Source organism: Haliotis rubra, unplaced genomic scaffold (assembly GCF_003918875.1).
Source record: "Haliotis rubra isolate DU_JTF1 unplaced genomic scaffold, ASM391887v1 Scf11, whole genome shotgun sequence".
Classification (NCBI taxonomy): Eukaryota; Metazoa; Mollusca; class Gastropoda; order Lepetellida; family Haliotidae; genus Haliotis; species Haliotis rubra.
The window spans coordinates 3,638,776-3,654,195 of NW_025765003.1; the positions used below are offsets into that span (position 1 = coordinate 3,638,776).

General features: G+C 38.4%; 1 protein-coding gene across 1 annotated transcript in view; it reads left to right on the forward strand.

Moving 5' to 3' along the window:
- Nucleotides 1-338: 338 nt before the first annotated feature.
- LOC124284898 (C-Maf-inducing protein-like) overlaps nt 339-15,420 on the forward strand; it is an 85,401-nt gene continuing 70,319 nt past the window's right edge. Inside the window, exon 1 of the mRNA XM_046721031.1 lies at nt 339-1,092. Coding sequence (XP_046576987.1) covers nt 1,018-1,092 — 75 coding nt within the window. The 5' untranslated portion in view covers nt 339-1,017. The remainder of the gene's footprint in view (nt 1,093-15,420) is intronic.

Genomic DNA, 15,420 nt, shown 5'->3' on the forward strand with positions numbered 1-15,420 from the left:
ATCTCTGTTTTAAAGAAGGGAATGAGTCTTCCACGGTCCCCATAAACGCCACGTTTTCATTTAGCAAACGCTGATGTGTGTGCATATAACGTTTTCACCCCTTTTTTTTCCTCAACGCTGATGAATCGTGTATTGATCAATGACTCACCCCCAAACTTGAGGTCTCTACAGTGTTTGGAATGCTGATGGATATTTCACATGCATGTTTCGTTTCTCTTTCCTAAATTAATCTGCATCGCGGGCTCAGCGCGTTACGTTTGTATATACGTGCACTGACGTAGGCTACCTACTACCTAAATCGCGCAGATATGCCAGTGGAGAAACGTCATATGTCACGTGACCGCTCGCTGCCATTTTCAATGAAAACCTGATTACATTCTTGTATTAGGCACGATCCTTAATACAACTCACACATAACAGGGGACTGACAGTGTGTTTCGACCATCACACCGTGTAGCCTCCATGTGTTTCAGGTAAACGTATTGAAATGGACCACTGGGATATATTAAGTGGCACGGTTGCTGGATCAGTTATCGAGGAACAACGGTCTAGTCTCGTACCGTGATCTATGTGAAAAGGACCCTGCAAAACCACTGTTTCATCGTGTTTACCACTCTGCATACGCGCCAGGCAAATTAAACTACAAAATTATAATTCGTCCTGATGTGTCGGAGGTATACCCGAGTGGTGTGACCATGTCCAAGGAATAACCATATTGGTGTGTGAGATATTACGGGGATATTTACTCTGTCGTCTGCTACAGATCAGCGTTAACGAGCTTCGGCTCGTGCGAGCTGCACAAAGCTCTACAAAATGGCGACGTTGCCAGATGCCTGTGTCGAAGTTACCTCCACTGACCCTCCGTCAGCTCCCAGTACCCCTCAACATTCGAGCTCAGCGAGCTCGTCTCCTGTGTCAATCAAATCCCTACCCCAGGGACCCAAATACAAACTGGTTTCCGAGGGCGACATCCAAGTGTCGCCTGAATCACTACACGGACGATTGTAAAGCAAAATCATGAACTCTAAATATCTGCGGCGATGGGAGAGTCATCATATTGTTCTAGATCACGGAGAAATTCGCTCTGCTACGGTGAGTGTTAGACATCACACGAGTACCTATCATCCCCTGTTGTGTGCGATGATGTGCTTATCACAGGGTCGTAATCTGGTTTTGTTGTGACGGCTGTCAGCATGGCGGTTGTGTACCGTCCTTATCACGCGTTGTTTTATTGCTACTTTCCCCCGAATAGGCAACAAGGACAAAATGTGTATATATATCAACTGGTTCACCGTGTTTTCCACGACTTAGCTAAATTATTCGTTAAATGCGAGCTGTTAGCATGTTTTGTCGGGACTCGTGAATCTGACCTTAAACCTAAACTAGTAAACATCGTCGGGGCACGAGAAATCAAGCTCCGGAGGAATCTGTCAAATTCCTCAGATCGATAAATGGTTTAATTTGGCGAAGGTAGATTGGATCGTGTTCCTCCATATTCGTCAGTTGTGGTTGTTCATATTAGCTCTGTAAAATTTGTTTGCGAAAGTAAGTACATCCTTGCCAATAAGCCTAGTGGTTCATGCAATTTGTTAGTATTTATAAACCAGATGTGTGGGAGGTAGTGACAAGTGAAGGGAAGGCAAGCACTGGTTTCAGGGATGTACGCTACTAGGCTCTAATATAAAGAAATTTTCACATCCATACAATACATATACAACAAAGTGACAAATTGTCAAGCAGGTGACCCAGTTATTTTGACTGGTGTGTGCTTTGGGCCAGCCCATAAGGATATAGATTGTGAAGTGAAGGCTCATTCTTCCACTCACTTGTAAGTTGCATAGACGATGCGACAAAACCCAATACCTAGACTGACATTTCGTCCTAGAAATAAAGTTATCTAATTAAAAAATATGTGTAAAATATTAATCTAAAAATCACTCCAAATGAAGCCCAAAATAATTCTTATCTTTTGAGAGCTGAGGCAATCTATACTTGGCAAATAATTCTAGACTAGACTAGGACTCAAACTGAATTTATTCTCTAGGGTCTGAGTGACAGAAGTAACCCATGCTTGTCGTAAAGAGATAACTAACGGATCGGATGGTCAGGCTCGCTGGCTTGGTTGGACACATGTCATCGGTTCCCAGTTGCGCAGATTGATGCTCATGCTGTTGATCATTGGATTGTCTTGTCCAAACTCGATTATTTACAGACCGCTGCCATATAGCTGGAATATTGCTGAGTGCGGCTTAAAACTAAACTCACTCACTGAGTGACAGATCAGTGTTCACAAATGGTGTTTTTCAAGGACATTGGGTCCTGTAAGTTTCAGATGTCTGTCTGACCAACTGAAAATTCACAGGAGACATAAAATAAATATTAAACACATATTTCAGATTTAAAGTTTCTTATAATTGGCATTGAAATTATTAGCAAAAGTAAAATTCATAACAATGAACAAGTGTCACATGTCACATATAACAACTTCAGTCAAAGTCATTGTGAAATATACAGTTGGACACGGGGCCGACAGGTTGTAGACTTCTATTGGATCATCAGCGAATCTGCCGGATTTGTCTGAGGATCAGACACTATTCGTGAACGCTGACAGGTTATACAGGAGTCTGTAGAAGTAGAATCACTTGCACAAGACGCTGATTTGACAATTTTGATGTATGTTGTTTGTGACATATCTTATGACCTTTGAAAATTTGCTTTTTGTATGTTTCTTGGCAAGGTTATTATACATGTAATGCCAATATCTATCATTTGATGTTGGATGGGGGCCATAAAAAGGAAAACTCAATCTTTATTTAAACTTCCTTTGGAGTCCAGGTTAACCAAAAGGAGATATCACTTGCAGTAACAATATTGTATTGTATGTCCTAATACAAGGCCAATGATACGATACTTGATCTTGATCAGTTCTTAAAGTCTGTCAGTTTTAGAGAAAGTTATTGAAAGAAGTCTTAAACTAAGATTTCTTTCCCAAAGGAAACATTTGTCCTATAGAACCCATCAGACGAAAATAACATGTAGCTGTGAAGTTTCCATTAAGAATGATATTTCTGCTGCAAAATTTGAATTCCGTCTACTTCGATCTCAGATTCCTGGAATGATTTGTGAACCATTTCCTCACCACAGACCTTTCAGCTTTCTGAACATTGGACTGTGGTTGGTTGTATGGGGCAGAATAAATCAGGGAGCTGTTGAGACAGTTGGTCAATATTCCCCATTTTCAGTGTTTACCTCAGGACACACATGTTCCAAGTGTACAAACTTCTGACTTACTACATGTACAAATAGATTATATACTGGTAATACCGTTGTATATTGTCATAATACCCTACACAATTATCAACATTGTTTCCTTGTGCTATAACAGTGGGCAATATGTGATATAACACGCTATATAAGCACAGATACTTTGATTGATTGATAAACCAAGAGAGCCAGAGCAAACACTATGTATGATATAATGAATCAGAAGAGCTGATATATAGTGTCTCCAGATTATATTGAGAGCCAGTCTGAGACCTTGGATACTACACTGATGCCAGAAACCTTAGACAAACAACTAGTCTCTGAAACGAACATATTTTACGGAAAAAAACTCATAGTAAAAAAAATAAAATATACTGAAAAGGAGCCCTGAGACTTTCTTCATTTTCAGAAGCTGTGGAAATCTTGACTTGCCACATTTTCTAGACTTGTGTGGGCCTTTCTTGGATATATTTGCTTCAGGGTCTGTATGACAGACTACAGAAACCTGTAAAATGTCTGTTTGTTAAACTCAGCTATAAATAGCCTGTACATAAACCCAACACTTGTGAGGGGTATATCTCGACAGAGGACTATATCCAGATGCATGCAGGCCTGGAGCAAAATCCTAAATAATAAATAAAAGCATTATAACTGAATTCTGTGTAGTTTGCTAATGTTGTTGTAGAAGTAACTATACTGATATCACGATATCAGGACCACTACAGAGAAAGATGTTTTAATGCATATTTTTATTACATCATAGCAGCATATGAAAATACCTTCAATTCAGGAAAATGATAAATTTTAACAAATCTCAATTAAAATGCAACAATTATTTTCCCTTGTATGCCTGCTTAGGGCACAAAGTATATTATCTTTATAAATGCATCCATACCAAAATCTACTGAATGATTGAGGCAAAGGACTGTTTTGGGGATTGAGATGTTTTGTTAAACTTGATATGATTTTTTATGTGAGTTGAATACAATATAAGCTTGAATGTTAGAATGTTAGTTTGTAATGAACAGGGCAGTTGGGTAGCCTTGCAGTTAAAGTGTTTACTTTCATGCTAAAGACTCAGGTTTGATTCCTCACATGGTTACATTGTTTGAAGCCCATTTTGGTGTCCCCTGCCATGATACCGCTGGAATATTGTTAAAAGTTACGTGGATTCAATCACTCACCTTTTCTTTTCTAATTGATATTTTTTTATTATGTTGGAACTGTTTGTGAATAGTCAGTGCCTTTTAGGACGTGGTCAGATATAAAATATAAAATAAAATGTTTTATTACTCACCAGTTGAAGATATCACTGTTTAGTAATTTTACAATGTTATTACACATTGTGTAATAACATCGTGTGATGCCGCACGTATGATGTCAGAATGGTTTACAGTTATGACATCACAATGCTAATACCTGTCACAATAATATTAGACCTTGCTTGAAGCACGGAAAGCTGAAGGTCATCACACTCGATGAATTCTTAGGGAAGAAGTACTTTGCCTGATATTATTTATTAATGTTGGGTGAGTAATAAATAAAATACTAAACTATGTCCTGTAATAGCATATTTATGAAAATAGTGAATGATATTGGTATCAAACTTGCTTTCACTCGTTAGATACCAATCCATTCACTGGTTTCATAAATATGGTATTACAATGGACATCGCTTAGTATTCTCTATATATTCCTGTTCATAGGCGGATCCAAAGGGGATGTGTGTGTGTGCAGGGGTGCACCCCTTTTGTCCTGAAAGTTTATGAAATGACCATTGAAACTCTGGTGATGAAATGAAGTGTGCACACCCTTTTCTCAATAGTGTGCACCACCCCTTTCTCAAAAGCTGTATCCGCCCCTGCTGTTTTATCATATGTGTACATGTACACTGTTTTTCCTATGATATTGATGTATTTCTGGGTGCCCAGTGTATTGTTTACTGACATGATACATTGTTATACTTGGTACATAGTGTTGCAACTTGGGCCAAAAGAATTATTTGTCTCTGACATTGATAATGATCTTGTATTGCAACAGTGTTTCCTTGAAGTTATTTGTAGCTTATGTTTGCTTTACTGGGAGATATGACATAAAATCAATATCAAAGAACCTTTCAGGTGATCATTGTTGAAAAATGTCCAGGAAGAAAAATTTGTGTGAGGGTTGAAGTCTGCTTTGGGTCCAGTTCAAAAGCTTGAGGTGTGATAAAAATCTTAATTGTTTAAGTTCGAGGTTTGATGAAGGAGAGTGTAATGGGGATTTAATGGCCCCTGGAAGTTATACATCAGGTAAGTTCAAGTCCCGACCTGACTTTGTTTTTGCTTCATACAACTAAACTAGATAAACCAGTATTATTGTCATTCATATACTTTTAGGAATTGTCATTATATACTTCTTGTTTTTCCTCAAGGACGCCTAATTTGGTCTTTGCTGGCTGTTTTGGATAAGTCAATCCTGTGCAGTGTATAATATAGGCATATAGGCACCATTAAATAAACTTTACTTGTAAACACTGTGAAAGGGAAGTTGAAACCCAACTGAAATGAGGACAAAACTGGTCACAAAAAAAAAAACTCTGGTATTCAACATTTTCACTTTATTATTGTAGGGGATGGGGAGGTCTTTAAACTTAAGGAATTCATTTTTGATTATCTGACATCCAACTTTTGAACTGGTCCCTCAGTGTGCTTGATTACTTCATAACAGACACTTTAAGTAGTTTTGTTGTGAACTTGATGTATATTTCAGATATCAGTTCTGATGTGCAAATTGAACAAGTAATAGCACGGTTTCTGTCATTTTGACTTTTGATCATGAAAATGCTCAATAGAGATTCAGGCTTTGTGCTCATCAGCCAATACATATAACTATACTTGAAGTAAAACAAGAGTATTAGTGTGATAATGTATTCCTATCCCTGTTCTGTGTATAAAGTGCAACAGTGTCTATGTCTTTCAATAGTCCACTGCAACTCTACATGTTGTGTAGTGTATCAAAACAGCAGTCAGTCCAGTGTTTGATATCATATCAAAATACAATTTATGATTGTGATGATTATTAAGTTTCCATACCCAAGTGTCTTTTCACATATTGCTATTTGCACACTCAGCTTTGAATACAATAAAAGATGACTTCATGAACAGAGAGGTTAATAGACATGAGTAAAGCAGAGTGAGTGAGGTTTTACACTGCTTTTAGCAATCTTTCCAACTGTGTACAATACCATGCATCAATCAAGTCAGTGAGCCCGAGCACCTATCCCCTGTATGTTCCAGGGTTGTGTGTGTGTTACTGTGTCACAGTCTGTCCTGTTTATGTGTTACGGATTTCCTTGTGATATCTGTAAACTGTCGTGAACATTTACTTGCATACAGTTGTAGGTCCAACCGTCTGTAGATTCAACCTGATTGTGTATATATGTCCAACCGCCTGTAGATTCAACCTGATTGTGTATATATGTCCAACCGTCTGTAGATTCAACCTGATTGTGTATATATATCCAACCGCCTGTAGATTCAACCTGATTGTGTATATATATCCAACCGCCTGTAGATTCAACCTGATTGTGTATATATATCCAACCGCTCTGTAGATTCAACCTGATTGTGTATATATGTCCAACTGTCTGTAGATTCAACCTGATCATATCTGTAGGTTCAACCTGATTATGTCTAGTAGGTTCAACCTGATTATGTCTGAAGGTTCAACTGATTATGTCTGTAGGTTCAACCTGATTATGTCTGTAGGTTCAACCTGATTACACCTGTAGGTGGTTCAACCTGATTATGACTGTAGGTGGTTCAACCTGATTATGTCTGTAGGGTCAGCCTGATTATGTCTGTAGGTTCAACCTGATTATGTCTGTAGGTTCAACCTGATTATGTCTGTAGGGTCAGCCTGATTATGTCTGTAGGTTCAACCTGATTATGTCTGTAGGTTCAAACTGATTATGCCTGTAGGTTAAACCTGATTATGCCTGTAGGTTCAACCTGATTATGTCTGAAGGTTCAACCTGATTATGTCTGTTGGTTCAGCCTGATTGTCTGTGGGTTCAGCCTGATTATGTCTGTAGGTTCAACCTGATTATGCCTGTAGGTTCAACCTGATTATGTCTGGAGGTTCAGCCTGATTATGTCTGAAGGTTCAACCTGATTATGTCTGTAGGTTCAGCCTGATTATGTCTGAAGGTTCAGCCTGATTATGTCTGTAGGTTCAGCCTGATTATGTCCGTAGGTTCAACCTGATTATGTCTGTAGGTTCAACCTGATTATGTCTGAAGGTTCAACCTGATTATGTCTGTAGGTTCAGCCTGATTTTGTCTGTAGGTTCAACCTGATTATGTCCGTAGGTTCAGCCTGATTATGTCCGTGAGGTTCAGCCTGATTATGTCCGTGTAGGTTCAACCTGATTATGTCCGTAGGTTCAGCCTGATTATGTCCGTAGGTTCAACCTGATTATGTCTGAAGGTTCAGCCTGATTATGTCTGTAGGTTCAGCCTGATTTTGTCTGTAGGTTCAACCTGATTAAAGTGTTCGCTCGTCACACCAAAGACCTTGGTTTGATTCCGCACATTGGTACAATGTGTGAAGCCCATTTCTGATGTCCTCCGTCATGATATTGCTGAAATATTGCTAAAAGTGGCATAAGGCATGCAAATGCACACACATCATGCTATATACCTATATACTCTGTAAGTGCAATGGTCATAAAGCAATGTAGAATCCCACCTCACTAAGTAGAAGAAATATCATTACAAGTGGCAGGGATGGACATAACCCATTGCTTGACACCCGAGTCCAGCGTTTTTTTCTGTCGGGCAAGCAAATTTGTATATCACACTGCACCGGTGTCCAGTTGACTTTCCAATGTTAATTATGTTGTTTATTTAAAGAATCAACAAGAAAACGTCCGTATAGTGGAAAATCATCAGGACAAGTGATTTTACATGTGCCACTGTACCAGAGTACACTAGCAATTTTAGTTATTTCCACCCTGAGTGGTATGTACAGAAATCCATGTAGGGAATTCTTCTGAAGCTCATTATTGAACAAGTCATCCTGACATGCTGGCAGTCCAACTGGAGCTGTGTGAGACACTGACATTTCTGGTATCCGGGTCTGGAATACCATCAAGCAATACTTTAATGACTATTGATATGTAGTTAAATATAACTTTTGTGTGTTTCAATTATTTTCATTTTATTCAGTCAGTCTTTCAACATAAATCTTATGTACTTTCAAGGTTTGATCGTTAAATTTTGCTGGAAAGTTGGGCTATAAATGTCCAGAATCAATATTTCTTTGAAAGTAATTCTGTACTATGTTTGCTTAGGTGTTATCTGTAAATATTCTTCTACTGAACAATTTTCTATAGCGTATATGTTACCACTCCACCATTTTAGTGTGATTATTGGTCAAGGGAAATGTCAGGCATATGAAGGCTGGGGAATTATTCTGATTATCGCATACCCACTATGCCCGCTGTAAAGTCTTGAAGAGCTTTTCTTAGCTGTGCTGACTAGGCAGATGCTTAAGCCTCAGCCGTGGTATACAGCAATGAGGGACTTTGCTCATTGGTGTCAGACACCGCTGGATTGCATCCTGTTCTGTGGCAGATATTAAAGGTGGTCTTTGTTGACCAGTCCATGCCCTTTATGGCACACCCAGTTCTGTGGTGGACAGTAAAGATGGTCTTGTTGACCAGTCCATGCCCTTTATGGCACACCCAGTTCTGTGGTGGACAGTAAAGATGGTCTTTGTTGACCAGTCCATGCCCTTTATGGCACACCCAGTTCTGTGGTGGACATTAAAGATGGTCTTTGCTCCACAATTCATGCCCTTTATGGCACACCCAGTTCTGTGGTGGACATTAAAGATGGTCTTTGTTGACCAGTCCATGCCCTTTATGGCACACCCAGTTCTGTGGTGGACAGTAAAGATGGTCTTTGTTGACCAGTCCATGCCCTTTATGGCACACCCAGTTCTGTGGTGGACAGTAAAGATGGTCTTTGTTGACCAGTCCATGCCCTTTATGGCACACCCAGTTCTGTGGTGGACATTAAAGATGGTCTTTGTTGACCAGTCCATGCCCTTTATGGCACACCCAGTTCTGTGGTCGACATTAGAGAGGGCCTTTGCACCATGCCCATTTGTGGTGCATCCAGTTGTTTGGTGGACATTAAGGAGCTTGTATTGTCCACAGTCTGGAGGCTATTCTGTAACAACTGAGGGTGTGAGTTGGATTTTACTCTGCTTTTAGCAATATTCCAGTAATAATACGGCGGGGGACACCAGAAATCGGCTTCACACATTGTACCCATATGGGGAATCGAACCTTGGTCCGCCAGCGTGATGAGCTTAATGTTTTAACCACAAGGCTACCCCAATCGCCTCTGTAACAATCGATGTTCTGTACTTAAAGTCAGAAATGCTCCCTATGTCATTTGTTCTTGACAGATACTTGAGGTAGAACATGTAGAAAGTTGGGTCTGACGGTTGTCTGAGTCTGACTTCATTTAAGGCAAGTCTCAGATTGCATGTTGGGCTTGATATATTTTAAATCCTGAATGTCAAATCAGAAAGCAACTCATAAACTAGAATGGCTAGAAACTAATTGTCCAAGAACAAGTTGTTAGTAGGTTTAAAGTTGCAAATGCAGCTTTAAGCAGTATTCACTTATGTGTTGATTAGAAAACCACATGGGCAATTATGAACATGTACAGAGGTTTTTGTTAACTGGAATGTTTAAAAAGAATAAAAATAAAAGGGCTGTGGGGTAGCCTAGTGGTTAAAGCGCTTGCTCTTCATGCCGAAGTCCGAGGTTCGATTCCCACACATGGGTACAATGTGTGAAGCCCATTTCTGGTGTCACCTGCAGTCATATTGCTAAAAATGGCGAAAGATAAAACCCAGGTATGCAGAGTGAAAGCTTTGTTATTATCATATTTCGATTTCTTTCCTTTTTCCTTTTTTCCAACTGTTTTCTGTCCTTTCACATGCATGGAATTCCTCCACAGTTTGTAAAGCCGCTGAATTGTTTGATTTCGTAAAGGGGCCACAGGCCAATGATACAGATATTGTGGTACAGATATTTGTTGTATACAGAGAGCTTGAAATGATGGCTAACAATTATAATGAATGTATTTATACATGAATGAACAGCAGTTTTACAAAATAAATGCATTAGAAATGTTTATCTAAGAGGGACATCTTTAAAGAATATTTGTCTTTTTATTGGTTGCTAAAAAATGAAATTTGCAGATATTTCTTAAGATTAGACCTTTGAGAGAAATAATGCTGGCATCTTGTATGAAGTTGATATTCCCAGTAATATTTTGGAAGAAGTGTATATCTTAAGTTGTGATAAAATGGGCACTTTTAAACAAAAATGGTACTTGGATTCAATGTTTGGGACAATACTGAATGGACATAATCTTTGTAAGTGAGTGTGTGTGCTTTTATGGCACTCTTAGCAATATTCCATCAATATCATGGCGGTGCAGGGGAACACCAGAAATGGGCTTCACACATAGTACCCATGTGGGGAATCGAACCTGGGAATTGGCGACAAGTTTAACGCTTTAACCACTAGGCAACCCCACCACCCCTTACAGATATGAATAACTCAACGTTCTCTTACATCGCTGCATACAATATTTGTTTACCCAGTGTACATTTGTTCATCTTTCATGGCCAGGCATTTGGTTTCATGGATTGTGTTTGTAGCAAATATTTTCTAGGTTCATCTGAGATTAAGTTAAAGAAATATCTTTTACATAGATGCCTGATAAATATCTTTTCAGTCAAAAGAATTATTAGTTTTTCTCACTCATGAAAAATATAAGGTAATTTTTTTGGTGAAACAAACAAAATATAGTGTTTCAGACAAATTATACATTTTTTTTCCGGGACATGAACAACAGGAGGATTATGTGGTTGTTTCAGTTTCTAGATCAATGTCAAGGTCATGTTTACTGTTCATGCAGAGTGTATCGTGGACATTCATGGTGGTCAAATATTAGCGGCAGTCTTGTCAGTGAGTGAGTTACAATTTTACATCGTATCAGCATTATTTCTCGCCATATAGCCACAAGACCAAGACTGCTTCAAGGTTTTGATAGAATTTGACTGAAATGAATATAATATGAAATACAATGGGCATTAACATGATGAGAAGAAGTTCACTGTTTCAGGCCCTAAATTTATGGTCTGTGTTGCAAATGCAGTGATTTTGATTTACATACAGGGACAGATATTTTCCCACTTCCTTATTTTCCCAACCTCCCTATGAAGGTTACATGGTATGTTTCTTACCTATCAACACTGCATCCTGATAATCTCCAGGGTATACGTTACGACATAAATCTGCACTAGTACCCTGGATGTATCTATGGCTCGCCTGATAATTTTATTACCTCTCTTTGCTGGCTCTGCATTCTAACAGTTCGAACAAGTAGCCAATCAGCTCAGTCGCTTTAAAACCAAGCTTGCCTGTGTCAACAAAGATAGCGATCTCGGCCGCTGAAGGTTTGTTCACAGTGCGACTCAGATTTTGGGGAAATCATACAGACAAATTCATAGGTCTGAAACCTTAAAAGATATATGCAAGAACTCTTTCTACCTCTTTTCAGAGTATCTCTGCAACAATTTTGTTGCCAAGTTTAATCGGTTAGATAAAGAAGCGAAAGTGAGTTGTGATTGGTACGCCAACTTCCCAGCATTGACACCTGATTAGATAAAAGCCAGCCAAGGAGGTAATGAAATCATGGGGCCAAGCCGTAGATGCATCCAGGGTATAGTGGAGATTTATCGAACGATATACCCTTTGAGATTATCGAGGATGTCAACAGTGTAACTTACTGTAAGAACTCTGGTCAAGTATTATTCCCCAAGACCTTCCACTGGTCCTGCAGGGCAACTTCCTGGAGGACGGTGGGGTAGCCTTGTGGTTAAAGCGATGCCGTCGTCATGCCGTAGACCCGAGTTCAATTCCCCACATGGGTACAATGTGTGAAGCCCAATCATGATGTCCCCCACCTCGATTTGCTGGAATATTGCTAAAAGCGGCATAAAACCATACTCACTCACTCACTCATGGATTTGGTTAGGGGCTGGATGACTGGTTGACTGTATATCTGATCATTGGTTGCAATATGGATCACTGGATTGTCTGGTGCAGACTTGATTATTGTCATAGAGCTGGAATATTGCTGAGTGTGTTATTAAAGAAAGAGACAAACAAACATGACCCAGGTATTTGTGGTCATTATCACAGCCTATGAAAGGGTATCCTGACCTAATGTATCATAAGACCGTATTCATATTATTCCATATGACAGTTATGGAGAGACATTTCTGTTGATAAATATGGCAAACCAAAGATTTTTAATTCTTTAGCACAAAGATTACATACAAATGTTGCAATGCCTGCACAATGACACTTCACATTTCTTGGCTACCGAACAAGTTTTATTGTAGAACACTATGCCACATGTGGAAACTTAATTTGTTTTAACAGGTAATAACTCAACACAGTGGAAGAAATTACTTGCCCCAGCTGTTTGTTCATAACTGAAGTTAAGATATCACTGGAAGCAGGTTATCTGTCCTGTCATTGGTTAAATTCTACATGACATTATGATCCTTAATGCATGGTCAGGCATTGATGTGTATTTGATAGTGATTAATGCCAAGGGTCTGAATAATAAATTAAGAGTTATTTTTGAAATGGTGTTTACGTTGTCCCACACCATGTTTATCAGAAGGGGTAAATACTTTCACTTTCTGGTTTCCCCAGTGTAGGCAGGGCTCGATTTAAGAGATGTTAACCCACTTCCACCAGGTGCAACCTAAGATAAAAACCTAGTTGCACCAGTCAATACCCAGTTGCACTGTTTTTATTGCAATACTAGTATGTAATATCAGAAATATGCTATTGAATTATTTACATGTTTTATTCAGAAGTTTACCCACTAAAAAAATGACTTGCACCTGGTGAAGGTTAGCTAATAACTGTGTTGCACTTTGTAATATTGGGTTGCACCAGTGCAAGTAACAAAGCACTAAATCAAGCCATGGTAGGGTATGATTATGACTACTTATCCTTAAAAATAACCTGATGTCTGTAAAAACTAATGGACTAAGTATCAGAAAATATGTCCAAGGGACTCCATGGTGAAAAATAGTTAAGGATCATTGAAGTAAGTCGTTGTGGCCTTTCAGCAAATATGCTACAAGATTTTTGCCATGATTGCTCCTTTACAAATGAAACAGGAGTAAACCTCTCTTGGTCTATTAGATACTCTAATATATGTGGTTGTTAACTGCAGTTAATGGTGATATAAAATGTTATCATACCCTTTTCAATGTACTTCATTGTATATCCTGCTGATGGATTGTCACCTATAATGTGACTGATTGGGTGTCATAGTATCCTAATCATGTGGAGTGGGATTAAATGGTCTGTAACCAACCAGGTTGTTTCCACATGGTGGATGCAACTTTGAACGTTGATTAATGCAGTGATATAAAATGTTAACACCATAATAACATGTATTATTGTGTATTTCTCTAATGGATTATCTCCTGTAATATGATCGATCTGGTGTGTTATTGTATCGAGATGAACTGGACTGTGAATTAATGTTGTCAGCAGCCATGTTGTTGCTGCATGGTTGATGTCACTTGGGACGATTCCAGGCAATAGCGGTAATATACTGAGGGAAACAAATAGGGGAACACAACTTTCTTTCTTTCTTTGTATTTAGTTAGTTATTTATTTATTTATTTATTTATGTATTTATTTATTTATTTATTTATTTATTTATTTATTTATTTATTTATTTATTTATTTATTTATTTATTTATTTATTTATTTATTTATTTATTTATTTATTTATTTTATTTATTTATTTATGTACAAGGCTTGGAAAGAAACCTGGAGAATACTTAAAGACCACTTGTACTTTCACCACTTGTGGGGTAACCCAGTGGTGAAACGTGGGGAATCGAACCCGGGTTCAGATAGAGAAAGTCGACCTGATGGCGGCAAGTTTGATTAAAAAAACAATTACACATTGATAAATGTGTTATTAGGGTGTACTTTACTTTTAAAAAAATGTAAAAAACGTATTCCTAGCTACCTACCTACCTACCTACCCTAAATTTTAAAGAGCTGTAATCGTTTTTTTATTTTGCCTAATTGATGTCTTCACTACATGTCTGAATAATATTTTGCTCAAGATTATCAGAGTGTTGGACAAGGTTACCAGGAACAAAGACTCTGTCATACATGATTGGTGACTGTCAGAACAGTTTGATCAACTTGTGTGGACAAACTGCCAGCACAATGACAATGATCTTTATGAGAAACAGTGCCTAAGTTTAGCAGTCAATTATAGTGTTTAATGTTATCTTTGTTATGTATGTAATTGTGGCTGTCCACATGCAGTGGACCAGACAGGGTAATATTATTCTTCAATAGGACCAGATATTATTAATGCGAGCAAGGACGCTCAAGTTTTTCAGATTAATTTCATGCTCACAATAATTTCATGATTAGCACTTCATGGAAATAAACAGGAAAATCCTGCTGCAGGATGTATGGGCAGATATGTTTTGTCACATGATATGTTGTTTGTTGAATGTGATGTGATAGAGTCTGTAATTGTGAAAGCTATACTCAACAAAAGAAATATGGGAACATGAATAGTTTTTTAGATCTATTTCGTGTAATGAATATAATGAAGACTGAGCAAGTACTTTCAAAGCTTTGTCCCAAAATATGTACATGATCTCTGATCTTTTCTGTTCTGTACATTAATTATACAAGCTATTTGGCTGTTGAACTGATTACAGCATCAGGCTTGTGTATAGGCAGGTATAATTATACTTAACTGCCACTTAACATAATTCCATAAAATATCCGTAATTCTCCTCTTCTTCAAAACCGTGCAGATCCAGGTTAGAATTGGTCTTCAGCAACCCATGCTTGTCATATCGGGTGGTCAGGCTCGCTGACTTGGTTGACACATGTCATTGTATCTCAGTTGTGTAGGTCAATGCTCATGATGTTGATCACTGGGTTGTCTGGACCAGACTCAATTATTTACAGACCGCTGCCATGTAGCTGGAATATTGCTGAGTGCAGCGTAAAA